The sequence below is a fragment of the Palaemon carinicauda genome, chromosome 22 (assembly GCF_036898095.1).
Source record: "Palaemon carinicauda isolate YSFRI2023 chromosome 22, ASM3689809v2, whole genome shotgun sequence".
NCBI lineage: Eukaryota > Metazoa > Arthropoda > Malacostraca > Decapoda > Palaemonidae > Palaemon > Palaemon carinicauda.
The window spans coordinates 68,656,436-68,681,173 of record NC_090746.1 but is presented as its reverse complement, the minus strand read 5'-3'; the positions used below and the strand labels follow the sequence as shown (position 1 = coordinate 68,681,173).

The following is a 24,738-nucleotide window of genomic DNA, read 5'->3' as shown; positions in this document are numbered from 1 at the left end:
TCGCAGTCTTGATTCCACTAGGACCTTAGTCGCCCCTGGAGAAACCTCATCCTGAGGCGACCGTTGAGAACTAGACGAGCCAAGGGTGAAAGGTGACTGAGGAGACGTAACCACGATTAGGTTGGAAGCTCTTCTCATCTGACGAAAGGGCTTGTGACTCTTCTCAGCCTTGCTATCCTGTTGTCTGATAGAAAGGCCTTATGGAGATTGGTGTCTATAATCATGCCTAGGTGAACCAGTCTTTGATTGGGCAGCAGAGCGGACTTCTCGTGACTTACCTTGACCCTTAGGTCCTGGCAAAGTCCTAGAAGTTTGTCTCGGTGTCAAAGAGGGAATGACTCCGAGTCTGCTAGGATCAGGCAGTCATCCAGATAATGGAGGAGACGGAAGCCGATCCTGAGTGCCCACAATGATATTAGGATACAAGCTCTGGTGAAACCCTTTGGTGCTGTGGAGAGACCGAAACACAGCACCTTGAACTGGTACTCCTTGTTGTCTATGCTGAATCCTAAGTACTTCCTTGAAGACGGATGGACTGGGATCTGGAAGTACGCATCCTTCAGGTCCAGTATACACAAGAAGTCTTGCGGTTTACTGCAAGACTGACTGTGTCTGCGGTCTCCATGCTGACCGGAGTTTGCTTTAATCTGGGCCTCTGCCCACAGAGTTTGCCCCCTTGCTGGTCCCATGGCAAGGGTGCTAAATGACACCGGATTCATCCTCAGGGGAGGTAGAGGTGTTGCGAACAGACGCGATATCCGTGACTGATTACGGAAATCGTCCAGGAAACGGCCCTCAGTTGCCACAACCTGTCTGCGCAACCTTGTAGGTATCCCGCCACTGGCGGACATGCAGGGGAACTGGCAAACCTAGCGTTTGCAGCCTCGGCTGCTCCTTCTAGGATTCTTCCCTCCCCTGGGGGACTACTTGCCCTTCTTGTCCTTGACCGGAAAGGGCTTAGGCCCCACTGTCTTAGCTGCCGTTGTTTTGGTGGGACGTGGTTGCTGAGGTGCTGGAGGTTTATAGGGCTTGAATGTCAAAGCCCCATATAGGAGGGAGTCTTGGTGACTTCCTACACCTCTCAGCCGCCTGCTTCATGTCCTTAGGCTCAAACAGGTTCGTTCCCATAACGAAAGAATGTCTGAGCCTGTAGATTTTGACTCCCTCCTAGGAGGGATGCAGGACTCCAACCACGACGGAGGCATGCTCTTCTCCACCCCTATTCGAGAAGACTTTACCACGAGAGGTGGGGTTTCCCTCAATGCTGTGATTGGGGAACGTCTCACCTCCCGTGACTCTCCTGAGGATGGGTAATCCTCGTCCGAAGGGGAGGGAGAAAAGTCTGAGGGGGGAGAGTGGCTGTCTCGAAGACTTACGAGGAGACAGCTACGTCCTCGGAGAAGTTACCTCGTCCGAAACTCCTCTTTTCCTCATCGGGGGAGTGGATGCAGCCAAGGATTTGTGGCTCAACTCAAGAGAGAACAGCTTAAAAGCCTGTGCTACCGCTCTGATTAGAATCCCAAACCAGGCTGCCGGCTGACGGCGACACTCCCTCTGGAGGGGAAGTCGCCTGTAAAAAGATAAGGAAGGCATGTCCCTGGGCCTTTCTGGAACCTTCCCCCCTCCGGCAAGCGCGCTGTTCTGTGCTTGGGGGGGGGGGGAATGTGGCGATGGCGCCCTTACCGCGCGATGTCCAGCAGCCTCGCGCAGGGGAGGGTATTGGTGATTGCGCTAGGGAGCGCACTGGGGAATACCCGGGGTCGCGCACGAGAGACTGTCGAAGCGCTGATGCGGGCGCGCGGGAGACTATTGAAACGCTCGCGCGGGCGAGACTTCATAGAGTGCACAGGAATCAGATTGATATGCAGGATCAGAATGAAGAGCCCGTGTGGACCAGAATGTTGGAGCGTGCTGCAGCGCATAGGAGTTTGTTGGCACGCGTGCGGAAGACCATCGGTGCGCGCGAGCGCGCAAGACTATTGGCGCGCGCGGGAGACCATCGGTACCCGCGCGCGAAATAGATTGTCGGCGCTTGAAGATCGCTGGCACTTGAAGATCTCCGGCGCTTGCGCGCGTAAGAAGATCATCGGCGCTTGCGCGCGTAAGAAGATCATCGGCGCTTGCGCGCATAAGAAGATCGTCGGCGCTTGCGCGCGTTAGAAGATCAGCGAGCGCGCGCGGGAAACCATCGGTGCCCGCGCGTGGACGATCATCGGCGCTTACGCGCGTATGAATATCGTCAGTGCTTGCGCGCGAAAGAAGATCGTCGGCGCTTGCGCGCGTAAGAAGATCGTTGGCGAGCGCTTCATGCGTTAGGTTGAAGGGTCAGCTAACAGAACGATCAGGAACTGGGATGTGTCCTTAAAAGGGGCGGGCATCCCCCGATGAGGACCGTAGGCAGGTCTGCTTTAGAGTCCAGGGCCGAAGTCCTTCGTTGCAGCGCAAGGTTGAGCTGGAAGATCGGTAGATCAGCTGGCAGGACGATCAACACTGGAAGTTCTGCTTGATCCTCCGAGGCGGGGTCTCTATGACATAGAGACCTCTCTCGCGAACGAGAGGGGTACCCTTCGTAGAAGAGACTTGGAGACACTCGCAGGCTGAAGCACTGGAGAGCGCCTGTGTGCAATCTCAGGAAACTCCAACGATGTGCGCTGATGCGCAGGTGAGCGTTGGCGCGCAGGGGAAACCTGGCGCTTAAGGGAAGTATGTGCAGTACTTGCCCATACGCCCTTTTTTTTCCCCGAAGGGATCGATGCCTGTTTAACAAAAGGATTCATTGGTGTCCACAGGGCGTCAGCAGTCAGGAACAGAGACGGTAGGTCAGCAGGTCTAGGAGATGACGAAAAAATCTGCAGAGAGGTCCGGATCAGCAAGCTGATCTAATCAGGAACAATCCTCCGAAGAGGAGTCTCTATGAGTGGCCTCTCTCGCGAATGAGAGAGGTGAACACTTCGTAGAAGAGACTTGCCAAGACTGTGCTCCACCCCTGAAGGAAGAGAAACTCAGCAAGGGGGGAGAAAAGTCTGGCCGAAGAGCAGCACAGTAGTCGACGGCGATGAATTATTAAGGTATGGGAAGTTCTCCCTCTGCAGGGAGATCTCACACCCAGGGAGGGAACCTCCCTCGGAAGGGAAGTTACCCAACCCCTGGAGGCGAACCTCCTTTAGCATTCTAAGATGATCTGAAGTGCTGGCATGTTGTCACGGGAGAACTTGTAAGAGAAGAGATAACGCCCATGACGACGTCCTTTGAGGGACGGCAGCGACAGCAGACTCCCCAGGCACAAACAGGACAGCTCTGCTTCGTTGGGACTCTTTAGTCAAACGAAGAAAAAATGCATAGTTAACTGGGAAAATAAAATTAAATAATTATTTAACAGATTCCCCAGGGAGGAAGAATTAAAAATTAAGTATGCGCCCTCCTCCCCCACTGACATTCATGGGAGAAGGGGGAGAGCGGAGTAATACAGTAGTAATAAAAACAGAATTATAATTATCTAAATCATCTAAGAATGTTCACAAATAGTAAGAAGAACTGACCCCCGAAGGGAAGTGTTCCCCACAGAGAAACTGAAAAGTTAAAAATACAATTAGATTTCATTAAAAATAATTGAGACAAACGGAATAGCAACCCAACACGCAACAGGAAAGGAGCTTCCGTAATAGTATGTAGTAGTATTAAGGGGTGAACGACCTCGAGTAGAGAGAGAGACCGTAGTCAATCTAAACTCCCACATTCTCTTCGCTGAGAATCCAAGTTCCCTGTAGGAAAGGAGGAACAGCGAAGATAATAGATGAATGAAGAAAGTCCAGCGATGACGATTCCCCACGGCGGCCGAGTTAACGGAAAAGCCGAAGGAACGACCGAAGGACCAAGAGGGAGACGCCGTACCCCATGACGTGTAACCGTGGTGGCCTTGCACTACGCAGGTGTTGTTGCCGTACATCACACACACAGCACAAACACTGAAAATGTTATTTTTATTAATAAAATAAATTTTTGAATATACTTACCCGATAATCATGTAGCTGTCAACTCCGTTGCCCGACAGAATTCTATGGAGGGATACGCCAGCTATCACAATACTAGAAGGGGGTGTACTTACCAGCGCCACCTGTGGCCAGGTACTCAATCATTTGTTGTTGACACCTCCTCAATTATTCCTTGGTCCACTGGTTCTCTCTGGGGAGGAAAGGGAGGGTCGATTAAATCATGATTATCGGGTAAGTATATTCAAAAATTTATTTTATTAATAAAAATAACATTTTTCAATATTAAACTTACCCGATAATCATGTAGCTGATTCACACCCAGGGAGGTGGGTGAAAACCAGTGTACATGATTAAAGGATAGCTAAGTATCCCAAAATTTCATATAACAGTTATCTCAAATAACAATGAAATAATAAGTACCTGGTAAGGAAGTCGAATAGAACCGTTACTCTGCCTTTTATTTAAAGTTCGTCTTCCTTACTGAGCGCAGCGTTCCTCTTGGAGGCTGAATCAACCCAAAGGTGCCAAAGTACAAGGGGTTGCAACCCTACTAAAGGACCTCTACCAAACCTTTAACCCAGGCGCTTCTCAAGAATGAATAGACCACCCGCCAAATCCAAGGATGCGGAAGGCTTCTTAGCCTACCGTAACAACCATAAAAACAACAATAAAAGTATTCAAGAGAAAGGTTAAAAAGGTTATGGGATTATGGGAATGTAGTGGCTGAGCCCTCACCTACTACTGCACTCGCTGCTACGAATGGTCCCAGGGTGTAGCAGTTCTCGTAAAGAGACTGGACATCTTTCAGATAAAATGATGCAAACACTGACTTGCTCCTCCAATAGGTTGCATCCATAATGCTCTGCAGAGAACGGTTTTTATTAAAGGCCAACGAAGTAGCTACAGCTCTTACTTCGTGGGTCCTTACCTTCAGCAATGCAAGGTCTTCCTCCTTTAAGTGAGAATGTGCTTCTCTGATCAGAAGCCTTATATAGTACGAAAGCCCATTCTTGGACATGGGTCTCGAGGGTTTCTTGATGGCACACCATAAGGCTTCTGACTGTCCTCGAATAGGTTTAGACCTCTTCAGATAATATTTGAGAGCTCTGACAGGGCAAAGAACTCTCTCTAGTTCGTTACCTACCATGTTGGAGAGGCTAGGTATTTCGAACGATCTAGGCCAAGGACGTGAAGGAAGCTCGTTCTTTGCTAGGAATCCAAGCTGAAAAGAACATGTAGCTGATTCGGTTGTGAAACCAATGTTCTTGCTGAAGGCATGAACCTCACTGACTCTCTTAGCTGTTGCAAGGCAAACGAGAAAAGCAGTCTTGAGGGTAAGATCCTTGAAGGAAGCTGACTGGAGAGGTTCGAACCTAGATGTCATAAGGAACCTTAAGACTACGTCCAGATTCCAGCCTGGAGTGGAAAGACGACGTTCTTTAGACGTCTCAAAAGACTTGAGAATGTCTTGAAGGTCCTTGTTGGAAGACAGGTCCAAACCCCTGTGGCGGAGGACTGAGGCCAACATGCTCCTATACCCTTTAATCGTAGATGTTGAAAGGGATCTCTCATTCCTAAGATGAAGAAGGAAGTCAGCTATTTGGATCACAGAGGTATTGGTAGAGGATATTGAATTGGCTCTACACCAGCTTCGGAAGACCTCCCACTTAGACTGGTAGACTCTACGAGTGGAAATTCTTCTAGCTCTGGCAATCGCACTGGCTGCCTCCTTCGAAAAGCCTCTAGCTCTAGCGAATCTTTCGACAGTCTGAAGGCAGTCAGTCGAAGAGCGTGGAGGTTTGGGTGCAACCTGTCTACGTGTGGTTGACGTAGAAGGTCCACTCTTAGAGGTAGAGTCCTGGGGAAGTCGACTAGCCATTGACGTACCTCTGTGTACCATTCTCTTGCAGGCCAAAGGGGAGCAACCAGCGTCAGCCGTGTCCCTTCGTGCGAGACGAATTTCTGCAGAACTTTGTTTATAATCTTGAACGGAGGGAATGCGTACAGGTCAAGATGGGACCAGTTCAGAAGAAAAGCATCTACATGAACCGCTGCAGGGTCTGGAACAGGGGAACAATAAAGCGGAAGTCTCTTGGTGATGGAGGTGGCAAACAGGTCTATGGTAGGTTGACCCCACAACGTCCAAAGTCTGTTGCACACACTCTTGTGGAGGGTCCATTCCGTGGGAATGACCTGATTCCTTCTGCTGAGGCGATCCGCTGAAACATTCATATCGCCCTGGATGAACCTCGTGACCAGTGTGAGGTTTAGACCTCTTGACCAAATGAGGAGGTCCCTTGCGATCTCGTAAAGGCTCCTCGAATGGGTCCCTCCTTGCTTGGAGATGTAAGCCAAGGCTGTGGTGTTGTCTGAATTCACCTCCACCACTTTGCCTAGCAGGAGGGACTTGAAGTTCAACAGGGCAAGATGGACTGCTAACAGTTCCTTGCAGTTGATGTGGAGTAATCCTTGTTCCTTGTTCCATACTCCTGAGCATTCCCGTCCGTCCAAGGTCGCACCCCAGCCCGAGTCCGATGCATCCGAGAAGAGATGAAGATGGGGGGTCTGGATGGCCAATGATAGACCCTCCTTGAGAAGAAGATTGTGCTTCCACCACCGGAGAGTGGTCTTCATCTCTTGGTTGATAGGGATAGAGACTGCTTCTAGAGTCGAGCCCTTGTCCCAATGAGCTGCAAGATGGAATTGAAGAGGGCGGAGGTGGAGTCTCCCTAGCTCGACAAACAGGGCCAGAGATGAGAGGGTCCCTGTGAGACTCATCCACTGTCTCACTGAGCAATTGCTCCTCTTCAGCATGCTCATGATGCACTGTAGGGCTTGGTTTATCCTGGGGGCCGATGGAAAAGCCCGAAAATCCCGACTCTGAATCTCCATTCCCAGGTACACAATGGATTGGGAGGGAATGAGTTGAGATTTCTCTATATTGACTAATAGACCTAGGTCTCTGATTAGATCTAAAGTCCAAGAGAGGTTCTCCAGACAACGACGACTCGTGGAGGCTCTCAACAGCCAGTCGTCTAGGTAGAGGGAGGCTCTGATGTTCGATAAGTGCAGGAATTTCGCTACATTCCTCATCAGATGAGTAAAGACCATAGGAGCTGTGCTTAGGCCAAAACACAGGGCTTGGAACTGATAGACAACCTTTCCGAAAACGAATCTCAGGAAAGGTTGGGAGTCTGGATGAATGGGAACGTGAAAGTATGCATCTTTCAAGTCCAACGAGACCATCCAGTCCTCCTGTCTGACCGCTGCTAAGACCGACTTGGTCGTCTCCATTGTGAACGTCTGCTTGGTGACATACTCGTTGAGAGAGCTGACGTCCAGCACCGGTCTCCAACCTCCTGTCTTTTTGGCCACAAGAAAGAGACGGTTGTAGAAGCCCGGGGATTGATGGTCCCGGACTATAACCACTGCCTTCTTCTGCACAAGTAGCGACACCTCCTGTTGCAATGCTAGCCTCTTGTCCTCTTCTTTGTAGTTGGGAGAGAGGTTGATGGGCGATGTGGTCAGAGGCGGTTTGAGGCAGAATGGAATCCTGTAACCGTACCTCAGCCAACTGACAGACTGTGCGTCTGCACCTCTCTTCTCCCAGGCTTGCCAGAAGATCTTGAGCCTGGCTCCTACTGTTGTCTGGAGAATCTGAGAGTCAGTGCTTTCCCTTAGATGTCCTGGGTCCTTTCTTAGACTTGCCCCTGTGAGAGTCTGGACGGGAGCTTCCTCGGCTGGGGGCTCTACCACGAAAGGGCGGTATGAACCTAGTGGCCGGGGTATCAGCCACTGGAGAGCGATAAGTCTTGGGGACAGAGGTGGTAACCTTAGACTTACGAGCCGATGAAGCTACAAGATCGTGCGTGTCCTTCTGTATCAGGGCAGCCGACAAGTCCTTAACTAGCTCCTCGGGAAAGAGGAACTTTGAGAGTGGAGCAAAAAGGAGCTGTGACCGCTGGCACGGTGTAATGCTGGCTGAGAGGAAGGTACACAGTTGTTCCCTTTTCTTCAACACCCCTGATACAAATAACGACGCTAGCTCACCCGATCCATCCCTGATAGCCTTATCCATGCAGGACATAATTAACATGGCAGAGTCTTTGTCCGCAGGAGATGTCTTCTTGCTGAGGGCTCCCAGGCACCAGTCGAGAAAGTTGAACATTTCGAAAGCTCTGAACAACCCTTTCAGAAGATGATCCAGGTCTGAGAAGGTCCAACAAACCTTCGAGCGTCTCATCGCAGTCCTCCTAGGCGAGTCCACCAGACTTGAGAAGTCAGCCTGGGCAGAGGCAGGAACTCCCAAGCCTGGTGCTTCCCCTGTGGCATACCAAACGCAACCTTTCGATGCGAGCTTCGTTGGAGGGAACATGAAGGAAGTCTTGCCCAGGTGTTGTTTAGACTGAAGCCACTCCCCTAAGGTCCTTAAGGCCCTCTTGGAGGATCTAGCTAGGACAAGCTTAGTATAGCTCGACTTAGCTTGTTGCACGCCTAGCGAAAACTCAGATGGAGGAGAGCGGGGAACAGCAGAGACGAAGTGGTCAGGGTAAAGCTCCCTGAGTAGAGCCAAGACCTTTCTAAAATCAACAGACAATGGAGAAAGCTTAGACTCCTCCACGTCTGATGAGGGATCAAGATGTGCCTCCTCATCATCCGACACTTCATCAGCAGAAGGTAGCGAAGCAAAAGGACCAGAATGCTGAACCGCAGAGTCAGAACGGGTAGGAACAACAACAGAGGTTTCCTCAACTTGAGGGAAAACCTGAGGTTCAGACTGCATAGGCTGAACAACAGTCGGAGCAGAAGGCAGGTGCAAGGGTGAAGGAGGTTGACTCCTAGCAAGAGTTGCACCCAAGGATTGCACCAGCTGAGCGGAGGACGGAGGCGGAGTAGTCCGTTCCTGTTCCTGAGAGATGAGTGGAGCATGAGAAGGTTGAGGCTGCGCAGAACAAGGTAAAGTTCTAGCAAGCTGAGGCTCCTGAGGCGCAAGTGCATGGTGTAGATGAGCTTGCCTAGATGAGGGTTGAACTCGGTGCAGCGCTGGTTGAGCAGACAGACTCACGGAGGGGAGAGGTTGTTGTACCCCAACCGAGAGTTGCACCACTGGTGGAGCAGCAAGGGGAGGAGGAGGAAGAGTGTAACTCTCCTGATCCCAAAGCAAGGGTTGCCTTAAAGAAGGCTGAGGTTGAACAACACTGTGAACAGCAAACTCCGAAAGTGGTTCAACATCGTACGCCTGGCAGATGGTGCTGCGACCAGGCGGAGCAGGTGCAGGCTGGGCGAGCACAGGCGGAGCAGGTGCAGGCTGGGCGAGCACAGGTGCAGCGAGAACAGGTGGAGGGAGTGCAGGAGGTGCAACACTCTCAGCCCGACACTCACGCATCAAGTCCGAAAGCTGAACTTGCATGGACTGAAGCAGGGTCCACTTGGGGTCGGCAGAAACGATAACAGACTGAGGTAAAGTCACAGTCGGGGTCTGTATAGGCAGAACCTTACTCCTCTTGGGCGGAGTACAGTCGACCGAAGACAGAGGCGAGTCGGAGCTGAGCCAATGACTGCAACCTGGCTGAGCACTCGCTGACTGAACTCTACGTTTAAGCGGTCTCGAGACCTGAGACCAACGTTTCTTCCCTGCATGAAGATCAGCGGACGAGAAGACGGGCTCAATCGTCTGCAGGTGGGAGTGACGGTCTAAGGAAGACACGCCCGCAACCACCGAGGATAATTCTGTGCGCCTAACAAGGCCTGTCGAACCCTTAAGCCCTTCGACATTGCTTCTCCCCTGGGCATGGGAGCTTGCAAGAGGTCCCGGACTGGGAGGACGACTGGCTCGCACAGAAAAATCCTCACGCACCACACTGGCACCACTAGCACTTGGCACTGCACAGACACTAGCACTCGTCACAGCACTGGCACTATTTCCACCCACTGCACTCTTGACCTTCAGTTCTTTAACCTCGGCCATCAGAGACTTATGGTCACTTACCACTGATTCTACTTTATCTCCTAAAGCCTGAATAGCACGCAAAACAGTTGACATATCAGGCGGAGGGCACACAGTAGGTTCGGGGGTAGCCACTACAGGGGTAGGAAAAGGTAGGGGATCATGAGGTGAGGAAAACATAGAAGAGTGAGAAGAACTTCTCCTAGCTCTAGTTCTCTCTAACTTGGATGAATATTTTAAAAGACGTACAAAATCCAATTCCGAAAGTCCGGCGCACTCCTCACACCGATTTTCTAATAGACAGGGCCTGTCCCTACAGTCAGAACAAGCGGTGTGAGGATCTACCGAGACCTTCGGAATACGCCTATTGCAAGACCTACATCGTCTATGGGAGGGAGCTTGCGAAACGTCAGACATCTTGTTTCAAAGAGTAAGTCAAAGGGTGATCCAAAAACAAGCAAAAATTCATTAACCGTTAATCAGAGTTTATATAAAAGCTAACTAGCTAATATAAAAAGGATTCCAGTATGCGACAGCCGTTAATCTAAGAGAATACTTCACCAAATATCCATGAATAAACTCGAAGACCATGAGCGTATCCCAGAACGTCTAGCCGGAAGCACGACAGAGGAATAATTGAGGAGGTGTCAACAACAAATGATTGAGTACCTGGCCACAGGTGGCGCTGGTAAGTACACCCCCTTCTAGTATTGTGATAGCTGGCGTATCCCTCCATAGAATTCTGTCGGGCAACGGAGTTGACAGCTACATGATTATCGGGTAAGTTTAATATTGAAAAAGAAAACTTACTACATTTCTATACACAAATATATACATAAACATGAAGAATGTTTATATATATTTACAAGTATAAGAAAAAGTAAGTAAAAAGACTAAAAGCATTAATGGCTGTCAAAGAGGCGAGGGAGAGAGCGGACACATCCGTCTCCCACCCGAGCCGATAGCAAAAGTGAGCTCAGGACACAGGTGTGTGAGTGGGGGGGGGGGTGGCAAGCTACCCCTCCCTAACCCCCGCTAACTAGCGATGGGGGTAGTAAACCATCGTTAAAATTCTAATGGCTCGTCATTTCAGCTACGCCGAAAGTAATACCCATATTAAATAGCGTGGTTTGTATTTCAGTTACGGAATAAACTTGGTTTACCCACTCCACAGAGAAGTGCCTAGTAACCCAAGCCTTAGAATTAGCATGCCAGAAAACATGCAGCATGTCCTTATTGACTCTTATGTGCCTTATATGCCCCTAGGGTTTTCGGAATGATAAACCAATAACGGCTTGATTTTGCAGTCCCCGCTGGCGTTGGCACATAGGGCAAGAGTCAACCGATCCTTCATGGGCTTATGTCCAGGCATTTTTTTCTCTTCGGCGGTGATGTATGTTAGACTAGGCATCTTTTTTCAAAACAGACCGGTTTCATCACAATTGAAAACTTGCTGCTCTGCGTAGCCTTCATCCTCCACGATCTTTTCAAACTTCTTAACAAAATCCTTACCAGCCTTGGTGTCCGAACTTGAAGCCTCTCCGTGTCGAACAACTGAACAAATCCAGATCCGTCTCTTAAATTTCTCGAACCAACCGCGCCTTGAATTCCTCCGTTGTAGGATCGGTTGAACTCTCCCCAGCGACACCCCCAGAGCCCGCCGCCTTCAAGTCACAATAGATAGCGCTGGCCTTCTCGCAAATGATCGTTTCAGTGATCGTATCGACAACAATCTCTTTGTTCTTCATCCATATTAACAAAAGGCATTCCATCTCTTCCAGGGTAGGGCAGCGACGTTTTGAAATAATGGTGATCCCCTTCGATGGTTTGACTGCTTTAATGGCTGCCTTCTGCTTGATGATTGTCGAGATCGTAGACATATTCCAGCCATATTGTTTACCCAGATCACTCACACGCACACTGCGCTCATGTTATTCTACAATTTCTTGCTTCAATTCTAATGAAAGCATTGCTTTCTTCCTTTTCTCACCACTACTAATACCTGTACCAAAACTAAGCTTCTTAGGACCCATGATTATACGTAAAATCAAAAATGAAATGTGAAAAAAGGAAGATAATAAGCACTTGATAACGGACTGAACAGGGTACAACCACACGATGCGCACGAGAATAGAGAATTGACCGATGCGACGCTCACTGGCGTCTCTCCAATGTGTTGCCATCTACTGGCGTAAATAAGAAACTACGACCGATATTTCGAGAAAATTCTACGCGTATGGTCTATGTCGGATGTTGGAGCATGACGTCGGGTGTCGAGATGAGAATTCAATCGAATTTTACGTCGGATGTTGAAACAATCGTATGTAAAGGCAATCGTATGTAGAGGTTCTACTGTATCTTTAAAACTAAGGGAGAAGATAGAATTTGAAGGTCAATAAGTATAGTTTTGAGATAAGTATTTCATTGTATTTTTACAAAGACAATATTAATAAATCCTGATTATTATGAATTTTATGTTCCTTTCTGGATATTAATAAACAAAAACAAAAGTTATTTATCATAATTTAATCATATATGAAGATAATTTTGCTCTATATCTTGCTTATTTTGGCTCCTGTTAGGCAAAACACACACACACACTTTCTCTCTCTCTCTCTCTCTCTTTTGATACTACCCACTTCTGAACTCTTATTAGTGAATTATCATCTTCCTTATATTTGTTGTTAAAATTGTCTTTTCCTCTTTGAAATGATAAAATTCTTGCCAAAAACGAGAAAAACAAACTTAAATATGAGTGAATGTCAGATGTCAAACTCAGGACATGAAATCTCTATGAGGTTTGTGGTAAGACTGTAGGGCGAAGGGTGTAATTACCGTGTAATACATTGTCTTGTGACTCGTGGAAGCTATATACAGTAGATGTCATTATTCAAAATTTCTTTTACATTGAAAATTATATTTTCATAATAAAATAAATTTTTTAACATACTTACCTGCTGGTTATATAACAATAGCTTTATTCTTCTGTCCGGCAGAAATTCAAACACTTGCAGCAATCGCATAGATATGCCAGGTGTACACTAGCGCCACCACGGTAGATAGGCCGAACTATTCCTCCCAGTACCAGATTTTCCATGCCCATAGGTCTCTAGAGGGGAGGAGGGGGGGATTTTAAGTTATATAACCAGTGGGTAAGTATGTTCAAAAATTTATTTCATTATGAAAATATCATTTTTAAACATTCAAACTTACCCGCTGGTTATATAACAATAGCTGATTGACACCCTTGGTGGAGGGTCAGAGACAGCAACATTGTTGGAATATCACTCAAGTGTTAAATAAAAACAAGCTTAAGGGTTCGTTCCTGTTAAGGAAGCTGACTTCAATGATTCTCTGCCTCATTATGTCTGCTATCCTTAAGATCCAGCGGTCCACTCAGGGGGCTGAAGATCCATAGGAGCTGTCAGACGGGTAATAACCTCTATGCTGACAGGACCTCAACTAATACCCTTGTTCCAGGCGCTCTCAAGGAACAAAATGACCACCTGACTAAATCAAAGATTGCGGAAGATTGTCGACCAATCTTCAGGTACAACCATAAAAATATATAAATGTTCCAAGAGAAGAACAAGGGTACTAGGGATCAGGGGAAACGTAGTGGTAGATCCTTTACCTACTACTGCACTAGTTGCTACGAATGGTCCCAAAGTGTAGCAGTCCTCATAAAGAGTCTGGACACGTTATAAGTAATGCGAGGCGAATACAGGTTTACTCCTCCAAAAGGTTGTATCCACGAAGCTTTGCAGAGAACGGTTTTGTTTAAAAGCTACAGAAGTTGCCACAGCTCTAACTTCATGAGTCTTTATTTTAGGCCACTTAAGGTCTGCCTCACCACAGTGTGAGTGAGCCTCTCTAATTAAAATTCTTATAAAAAAATGATAGGGCGTTTTTAGACATAGGTAGCGCAGGCTTCTTAACTGCGCACCAAAGAGCCTCTGAATTGTCTCTTAAATCTTTAGTCCTGTTCAGATAAAACTTTTCAGTGCTCTAACACGACAAATAACTTTCTTCCACTCTTCACTCACCATATCAGAGAAAATAGTAATCTCGAAAGATTTAGGCCATGGATGAGAAGGACGTTCGTTTTTGGCCAGGAATCCAAGTTGCAAGGAGCATATGGCTTTTCTGTTTCTAAAGCCAATACTCTTGCTAAAAGTGTGAACTTCACCAACTCTCTTAGCTGTTGCCAGACCTACTAAGAAAAGTCTTCAAGGTCAGATCTTTAAAAGAAACCAAGTGTAAAGGCTCGAATCTGTCACTCATGAGGAATTAAAACAATATCTAAAATTCCAGGCCGGTGAATCTTATCGACGCTTCTTAGAAGTCTCAAAAGATCTGAGAAGATCTTGAGGGTCTTTATTATTTGAGAGATCTAAATTCCTGTGTCCGAAGACAGCTGCCAGCATACTCCTGTACCCCTTGATGGTCGGGGAGGAAAAAATGTGCTTTCTTCTAAAGTTTAGGAAGAAATCGACAATTTGTGTTACAGAGGTACTGAATGAAGAAACTGATTTAGCTCTACACCACTCTCTAAAATCTCCCACTTAGACTGTAAAACCTTGATGGTAAAAGTCCTTCTTGTACTAGCGATAGCCTTAGCTGCCTCCTTCGAAAACCCTCCAGATCTAGGGAGTTCTTCGATAGATTGAAGGCAGTCAGACGTAAAGCTTGGAGGTTTAGATGGTTTCTTGCCAAGTGGGGTTGTTTAAGAAGATCTATTCTCAATGGCAGGTTTCTTGGAATGTCCACTAGCCATTCCAGAACCTCTGTGAACCAACCTCTTGACGGCCAGAAGAGAACTACTAAAGTCAACTTGGTTCTCTCGTGAGAGACGAACTCTTGTAAAGCACTTTGAATGGTGGGAACGTGTACAAGACCATGTCACGAGCTGCTTGACGCTCGGGGTCGCATTGTGCTTGATGAATCATGTAGCGTCTCGATAGACGCTCGCCGTCACGTCTTACAGGACGTCCTGTTCCGCTGGAATCTCGACGTCCTGTTAGGTGGACGTACGACGTCACGTCTGTTTGATTGACTCCTTGCCAGGGAGTTGTAAAGACGTTCGTCATCAAGAACATCTCGACTAGAAGGCTCACTACACTTAGTGTCCAGGCGTGAAGTTACCTGACACTCAAGATCCAGGTCTGCTACTCTCTTATTGTATGCAGGCCGACAAACTAGCATGAGCGAAGAGAGCTTCTGTTGCAAATCTAGTAGTGTAATAAAATAGGGTCAAACTGTTGTGGTACAGGAGACGTCATGTCTACTACAAGCTCTCTTTCTACACCGTTTAAAAAACATGCAGAGCGTCCAGAATACGATAACCAGTTTGATGGTGGAGAAGGAGCATGAACTGAAGCCATGCTAGGCTCAGACAACTGTCCTGCAACTGAGAGAGTTGGACATTATTTGACAGTTGCTGACATCCTAAAAGAATGATTGGTATGAGAGTTTTTCTTTGGTAGAAAGAAAAAATGCTCAGAACTGTTCGAAAGACTACAATCAGAAGCTTGCGGTGTTAAGAAAAGACGCTGATTGACCGTGTCCATCTTCCTCTTTATAAGTCTGGAAGTTGATGCCAGCCTCGTCTTGGGGCTGAATCATCTGAAGACGACAAAAAACTTTCACCTCACCTTTCCTATGATGAAGGTGAGAGACCTGTGAGGCGTCAAAAGGTATGCTCGAGTAGGCGACTACTCGGGAGCTAAAGCCTCTCGTTTCCTTTATTATTCAATGTTTTTTCTCTCCGGGAAAAGGGAGCTCGAAGAAGTTTCAAATCGACATTCCTTGGAAGAGGTCTAAGGATAGGAAACAACGATATGTCCTCACAGACACACCCTCTATTTGAGGGGTGGTGCTTAGCCCGAAACAAAGAACTCAAAACTGGAAAACTTCCTCCTATACACGAACCTTCTGGTAGCTTGAAGTTCAGATGGATGGGGAAGTAGAAGTAAGCATCCTGGAGATCTAAAGAGATCATCCAGTGGACCTTCTTTACTACTGCAAGCATAGTCTTCTGAATCTCCATAGAGAACTTTTGTCTGCTGGACGTAGCTTGAATAGTATGTGACTGACGTTGGACGTCACGGTTTGTTTGACGTTCGACGTCACGAGCTTGTTACTCAACGTCACGTCCAGCTTGACGCCCACCGTCACGTTCAGCTTGACGCCCAATGTCACGTTCAGCTTGACACTCAATGCCGCGCTTAGCTGCCTAGCGATCGTCGCCGCGCTTGGAAGGTAAACGCTCGATGACACGCTTGGTCGTTTGATGTCTGGTATCAAGAGAAGCAGACACTCAATGGGATATCACACTGTTCAACATTTAGCTTACTGGTAGGCCGCCTGCTAACAGCAGGCTGATAAAACTGCATAACAGATGAGAGCCGTTGCTCCATGCCAGCAGCATAGTGCAATTAGGATCAACATTAGGTGACACCGGTGTAGAAAACTTTGATCGCGAACTCGCCTTCCTCATCGCTTACATAACGCTCCGCATTTCAGCAGACTGAAAACAGTGTGGCGGAAGCGGCAGTGCCTGTACCGTAACACCAGACTCAGGAACAAGATCCGTATCGGTCTGAACTAAAGCTTTGCCAACTTGACATCCAGACAGGACATACACAGCAAAAAAGGGACACTGCCTTCTCTTACAAAAGCCCTAATGCACTTCCTGCTGTTGCAGCTCAACGTGCTGTTGCACCAACATCAGCAGTTAGGTTCTTTATGCTGCATTGAGGACGCGCTATTGCACTGCCCTATCAGCACTGTCTTTTTGACGTTGTTACTTTTCTCAGAATGATTTATTGTTAATTTATTCTCATCATTTATTTATTTCCTTATTTCCTTTCCTCACTGAGCTATCTTTCCCTATTGGAGCCCTTGGTCTTATAGCATCTTGCTTTTCTAACTAGGATTATAGCTTGGCTAGTAATAATAATAAAATAATAAAGAGACTCCTTCGACGTCCTCCTTAGCGAAAAACTCTGAAGGCGGGACGAGGAGCCGCAGGTACAAAATAAAATGGAAACTCTTCAGAAAAACTCTCATGAGTTTCTGAAAGTTACTCCCTTCCTCCTACAAGTCTCTAAACTAGGTAGAGATGTCCTGTTTCCTAGAAGTAAACTCCTTAAGGTCCTGAATTCTGACCTCAATGCTTTAGAGGTTTAATTCTCGCTCTCCCACAGACATCAAGAATCAGTTCAAGCAGGCCTTGGTCTGAGAACGTAATATCTTTCTAGTTGATATTTATTTCTTAAAATAGCACCTTGCGTAACAATGTTCCAACGCTAGACGCTCATGACCATATAGACATCAAGTCCTACTGCTGGAAGCCAGACGGCAAGCAACTGCTTGGCATTCAGCGTCACATGACTCTCGGAACAATGCTAATCACGATTCAGACGCTCGCGATCTAGACGCTTGGAGCTATGCTTGATACTCGATGTCATGTTCAATTACTTGATGCTCAACGACACGCAACTGCTTGGCGTTCGGAGTCATGATTAACTGCTTGACACTCGACGTCAAGTTCAACTGCGTGACGCTTGATGCCATGCAAGCTCTTGACGCTCGGCGCCACGTGAGTTTCAGAACAATAACGCTTGCGATTACAAAATGCTCGCGATTCAGACGCGCGGAACTATGCCGATCGCGTTTAGAATGGTAGATCATCGAACAAGAGAAACCAAGAAGTTGCACTAAGTTACAAACATCACGTCAAACTCTTACAGCAGCGTTAGTAGCTAGCCTTGCTGAACGCTCGATGACCAACGCTCTGTTGTTGTCACGCTTAGCTTGGCGCGAGGCGTCACGCTCAGCCACCTGGCGAGCGCTACCATGCTCAGCTGCTTGGCACGCGCCATCAAGCTCAGCCACCTGGTGCGCGCCATCACGTTCAGCTGCCTGGCACTTGTCGCGCGCCTGAAAGGCAGACGCTCGCGCTTGGCCGCTAAATGTTAGAAAACACTTTTACCTCGCCTTACCTACAGCGAGGGCGAGCGTTCTGGGAATCGTCAACAGAAAACGCTCGAGGGGACTTCTGCTCGGGTCTTACAAGACGGTAGGCGCCAGGCTACGCCTCTCGCTTCCCTTCGCCGCTCGACATTACTTCTCCCATGGGTCCGGGAGCTTGAAAGAGGTCTAAGGCTAGGATAACAACAGGTGCGAACAGAAGCACCCTCCACTGTATTGAATAAAATTCACTGCACTAATTTAGCACTAAAAATTTGCATTTTTTAACTCTCTGGCATACAACCAAAAGTAGACACGCCCATAGGGGGAGATCTTACTATTCAGTCAAGGTCTTGAATGAAAACACACTAGTCACTGAATCCTAAATAAAATATAACAAAATATTTTATATAAAATATTAAAATATTAAATGAATAGATATAGGAAAAGAATATATCTATATATTTAAACCAACCCTTATTACTGAAGGAGTTCCAATAAAAGACCAATAGTCACATTTAACAATTGGAACATTTATAAATATTATACAAAAAAATTTACTATTCCAAAAACGAACAAGTAAACAACGATACAAAGAATCGTGAGACTATATCGATTGTCATGAATACTACGTCGTATAAAAAAATTAACTGAACGCTAATTTTGTTTAATCTTTGTAAACAGAATAGCTAAAGAAAAATACTTAAAGGACCAATATAATTGGAAAATAACATATTCCTTTTATCTAATACAACTTGAAAACTTTAGTTTTAAAGAAAAATGTACTTTTCATAAATACAGTATCGATACAAAGAGTAATACTGTAACGATAGTCTGAGGACTGCGTAGCATAAATAAACTGAACGCTAGCTAATCTTTAAAACAGAATGAAAATTATCCAAAGAAAGCATACCAAAAGGACAAAAATGTTCTTAAAATAACATAATCCTTTTATTTTATATAACTAAATACTTTGTAAGATAGTATTAACTTATCATTCTTTGTAGAAAAAGAAAGAAAATGCAAGTCATACTCAAGCTTACGTCATATGACTGTGACGTCATCGATGAGGCGAGATGTTTACCTATCACCATAATGCTTTCGTTAGTTAAAAATAGGTTGAAAAATTTTTAATCCTACCTTTTAAGCTATGACATAGCGATGAAATATCAAACAAAACTAAATAAGCGAATGCTAAAACCCGTATATAAGAGTACATCACCAATATACTGCTAAAATCCAGGTTAATCATGAGTGAATTCCTTTCCATGTTGCCAGTATGGTGGCAGAAGAAAATCTGGTGCTGGGAGGAATAGTTTGGCCTAGCTACCATGGTGGCGCTAGTGTACACCTGGCATATCTATGCAATTGCTGCGAGTTTTTGAATTTATGCCGGACAGAAGAATAAAGCTATTGTTACATAACCAGCGGGTAAGTTTAAATGTTTAAAATGTAATTATTATAAAAAATTTACAATAATAGAAGAAATACTGCATTTTCTTGTAGGGAACAATGTTTTTGCTTTGTTTTTAGTTAATTTTACTAATTACCCTGTAACTATGAAAGTAAGAGGAGTTTTGACAAAATAATTTCGTTTACACATTCTCCATTGCCATACGAAGCTCAGTGAATTTTTTCAGGATTTTGTGTTTTTCATCCTATACCCCCATATACTGGCATTCCAGCCAGGCCCCTTTAAGGTAAAAACATGCTTTGACCTATCAGCCTGCCTAGGCTGCGCAGAGGTAACTTCATGTTTAGATCCGTCGGAACGTTCAAAGTTACGAATCTGAACGTTCGACCTGACAGTATTCTTGGAAGAAATTTTTGGCCTGGCAGGAATATTTACACTCAGCGTACAGGTGTGCAAGGCAAATCTTTCTCATTAGTACGAGTCGAAGACTGGTAATCAGAACCTTCAAATAGGGCTTCAGTATGAGGGGAAATGACAGGCTCAACTCTAAGATCCTTTTGGGAATGAGAAGAAGCTTTCACTGTTCTAATTGGAGACACTTCTAAAGGGAACATCTTATAGCATAATCTGAAAAGCAAATATCCCTACTCAGTGCACTCCTGGGGGTCAGGGGATCTAGACATAATAGCATAGTCTGGGATAGAAGCATCTAGCAGATCTGGCTCAAGGAACGTAACTGCCGTAGCCAGGGGATTCGCTACAGGAACAGGTTCAATTTCATAATGCACATTACTAACAATAGGAGATAACATGTTAACGAAATTGGAGTCATCGTCCTATGTAGCAGAAACCTCTGAGGGCTCCTGACACATAGAACTTCGTAGGGAGATAACGTTCGATGACAAACCTACTCGTTTCTTCTCACAGTTTACCAAAGGGGAACGATATCTACCCCATTGGGAGGACGACCCCTCCCTACAATACTCACATGGAGATTCCACCCAACATCTTTCTCCTAGACAAGACGGACATAAAGGTTCCACAAGGGCGACTATTACAGGAACGCATCAAATTCGATATACAGTAGTTGAAAAGCACACGTGCTAATTCACAAATACTGCAAAGAATACACTAGTGACAGGTAACATCAACGATGCAAAGACACCAGCACAAGCAAAAGAAAGACAAAGAGCAGGTGATGCGTTTATCTAATCATAAAAGTGAAGGCAGGGATGTCCAACTGCCAGCACGGCCAGAAGTGTTGTGAGTAAACGCTTGAGACAAGCGTAGCCTGTATGAACAGTAGCTACCTAACAACGTAGTATGACGCAATCTACTGATTTCTTTTTTTATTGTCTGGCTATAGGAAACAAAACCAGAAGTAACCCCATTAACTGACTAAGAAGTTTGTAACCACGTGGGAATTAATCAATGGTTATGTCTTTACGATCCCAGTGGAGAGGAAAATTACTGCTTAAAACCCATATTCATACACCCTAAAGTCTAGCTTTGAAATCTCTGAAATCTTCAGAAAAAAAAATATTCTAATTCTTTAAATACTGATTGATTTTTGTCATTCATGCCATTCAAACATGAAAAGATAAGAAATCTTATAACCTACATTCTGTATGTCCACTTCCAGCAAAAACAAAAAACTAGCATATGAAAAATAGTGATCTATAAAAGAAATATAAATGCATTGATAAATTAATACACGTTGAATGAAATAAAATTTTAAGGGTAAAAGAATTTCTCAAATACAACTCTGGTTATAAAATTATCTTTCAATTGGTTTTTAAAATGAAAATTTTTTTTGAGGAAAAAGTAGATAGGGTTTGAAGTAAAGCATAACCACATTGTTTAAAAGGCTGAGTCACGCTCTTTAACACCTGAATAGCAAGCAATATGAATGAGACAACTAAAAGGCGCTTTAATGCATGAGCGCAGTAACACTTTAGGTCTTAGCAACCTGTATTGCCTAGCAAAATAAAATAAAAAGCATAAGAATGCTCTTGCAAAAATGGCAAAATAAATACTATATCAAGGACAAAAGAAATGTTTACTTTATATTTCACTTACTATGGTATTTTTCTGAATCCTTCGTTTCTTTCCAAGATAGCTTGCAATACGGGAAGGATATTCTTTGCGTTTTTTTGTGACTATTATCAGTGTTGCTTCATGACGAATTTCTAACTCTTCGATATTTTCTGTGGAAATATGAAATATAAATGACAAATTTGGAAGTAATATAACAAATTTGGAAGTAATTTGTATTTTTCCCTAACTAATATAAACCTGTAGTTATTTATATGGATTAACTTTCTGCAAAACTGGAAGGTAGCCAATAGACCAAACAGTATGAGGTGGCAACCCTATGTACCAACCGTGTTTCACACAATCGTACATAATTCCTTTTGTATATATTATGCTTGTATCTTCGCTCTTCCCTCGCACTAAAACGAACATGAAAATTCATGTCTGGTTTTTCCTCTGTGATATTGTCTGTCTTGTGAACTTGTCATGTCCTGTTGCCTTGAGGTTTTGTATATAAGGAGAGTGTTCCACAATAATATAACTCAGTCGTTTCCAATCTGCCTTTGAGTTCGCACCCTTACTCGGCGCCGTCACATTGGTGACCCCGGAAGTCAACTCGCTCCCACTGCCTTCCACCCCCACCTCCCTCGCCCCTCCATCGTTGGTACTATGACGGAGACTACATCAATTGGCGCCGCAGCCGCCCCATTGAAACTTTCACCGTTCGCTAGCGGAGAAGCGTTCGCTTGGTTTCAACGCGCTGAAGTCCACTTTCGTATCAGGGGCGTGACTCGCTCAACCACCAAAGCGGATTATGTTCTCGCGGCGATAACTGAGGACACCTTCCCAGAAATATCCGACTGGCTTTGTGAACAATGAGACACCCCAATAGCGTATGACGACCTCAAATCATACCTTTTGCAGCAGTACTCGCCGTCGCCAGCCGCCCGTATAGCAAAGCTTTTTCAGCTCTCGCAACAACCGTTGGGGGACCAAAGGGCTTCGCTTGCCCTCAGGGAAATGACCAGTATCGCTCGCCTTCAACCTGCCGCAGACGGCTCTCCTCGTGAGGTGAACCTACTCCGTGCCCTTTGGATACGCCGTTTACCTGAACCTGTACGCGCTGCCATACCCGATGTCGATAGTTTACCCATAAAGGACTTGATGACCAAAGCCGACGCCCTTATGGACAGCCACTTCAAGACCTCCATCAACGCCTCCACCCCTGACGACGAGGATGCCTATTCAACGTCAACCGAAGCTGACATGAATGCCGTAGGACATACACGCCTACCCCGTGACGTGCCGAAGCGGCGACACAGCCGCCCACCACCCACCAATCGCTCGCGCCCCAACGAACGACTTCTACAGCCACTTACTACCTCCCATCCGCCGCAGTTTTGCTACTACCACTTCAGATTCGGGGCAACCGCGAAGAAATGTGCCAAAGATTGTCAGTGGCCAAAAAACGTGTAAGCAGGCCATCGCTTGTGGCGGTGGCCTCCCATGTTTCTAATCTGTTCTTTTTACAGGATGCAGGAACGGGCGTGCGATTTTTGGTAGACACGGGTGCTTGTCATTCTCTTTTGCCAAGGAAACTCTTCAAGGCACAACGTAGTCTGTCTACATCTGCCGACGTCCGCTTGGTAGCTGCCAACGGATCTGCGATACCCACCTACGGTTACGAGAACCTCACATTATCGTTCGGAAACGGTAAATTCAATTGGAAGTTTCTCGTTGCTGACGTCACAATGCCAATCCTCGGTGCGGATTTCCTCTCTCATTTCCACCTTCTGGTCGATGTCGCCCACCGATGATTGGTCAACGCAGACTCGTATTTGTCGACACCTCTTCAACCCGCCCCCTCTAACCTCGCTCTCCACATCAGCACACCCACGGATGCCTACGCCCACCTCCTCACGTCGTACTCGGAAGTTTTCCGTCCAGAACTTTGCCAAACGCCCACGGTTCCTGCCAAGCACGGTATTTATCACCATATCAAGACGACGGGACCCCCAGTCTTCGCAAAATTCAGACGTCTGGCACCGGAACGATTGGCAGCTGCCAAACAGACGTTCGCCGAAATGGAGAAAATGGGCCTTTGCAAAAAGGCCTCCAGCCCATGGCCGTCACCCTTACACATCGTTCTGAAGAAAGACGGCTCCCTCCGTCCGTGCGGGGATTACAGGCGCCTGAACATGCAAACAGAACCGGATCACTACCCCCTCCCAAACATTGCCGATGTAACCTCCTACCTGCACAAAGCGAAGGTTTACTCTACGCTCGACCTCTTGAAAGGGTATTATCCGGTGCCTATGAACCCAGAAGACATCCCCAAGACTGCCATCACCACTCCGTTTGGCACATACACCTTCAATTACTCCTGTTTTGGCCTTCGTAATGCTGGGGCAACGTTTCAACGTCTCATGGATGGCATCTTAGGGGACCTCCCTTTCTGTGTATGTTATGTGGACGACATACTTGTGTTCTCCTCCTAAAAAGAGGAACACCTCCGTCACCTGCGCATCGTGCTCGACCGCCTGCAACAAAACGGCCTTGTAGTCCGGTACGACAAGTGTACCTTTGGCGCCAACGAAGTGTCGTTCTTAGGGCACCGTATCACTCCTGAAGGAGTCCATCCCCTCCCTGAGAAGGTAGCAGCCGTTCAGAATTTCCCCGCGCCCTCGACCGTCAAAGCTCTGCAGGAATTCTTGGGCATGATCATCTATTATCCCTGTTTTCTGCCAGCCATTGCCGCCACTCTTGCTCCCCTCTACGCCTCCCTCAAGGGCAAGCCGAAGGACCTGAAGTGGGGTCCCCTTCAAGAAGCAGCCTTCTGCAATGCAAAGAAGGCCCTATCAACTGCTGCGGCTCTCACTTTTCCTATCCCACACGCCCCTCTCCTTCTCTCCACCGATGCCAGCGACGTCGCTATTGGTGCAGTACTCGAGCAGGTGGTCAAAGGCTCGCCCCGCCCATTGGCCTTCTTCAGCAGAAAACTGTCCAAGGCAGAATCGGGTTATTCTACCTTCGATCGAGAATTGCTGGCGGTGCACTTGGCTGTCCGTCACTTTCGCCATTTCTTAGAAGGTACGCCCTTCATCATTCGCACAGACCACATGCCTCTGGTGCACACCTTCACTCGACAGTCTGACGCCTGGTCCGCCCGTCAACGCCGACATCTCTCCGCCGTGGCTGAATACAATTGCACCCTCCAATACGTCCCTGGGAAAATGAATCCCGTTGCCGATGCCCTGTCAAGAAACACGTTGGCTGCCGTTCAACTGGGATTGGATTACAACGCCCTGGCTGAAGCCCAACGACAGGATCCAGAGTATCAAGCTTGTAGGACATCCTGCACGTCCCTCCGTTGGGAG

General features: G+C 46.5%; 1 protein-coding gene across 1 annotated transcript in view; it reads right to left on the bottom strand.

Annotated features, from left to right (window-relative positions):
* Positions 1–24,738, bottom strand: part of LOC137616526 (uncharacterized) — a 75,918-nt gene that overhangs the window by 17,791 nt on the left and 33,389 nt on the right. Inside the window, exon 3 of the mRNA XM_068346364.1 lies at positions 21,407–21,534. Within this exon, the coding sequence (XP_068202465.1) occupies positions 21,407–21,534 (128 nt within the window). The remainder of the gene's footprint in view (positions 1–21,406; positions 21,535–24,738) is intronic.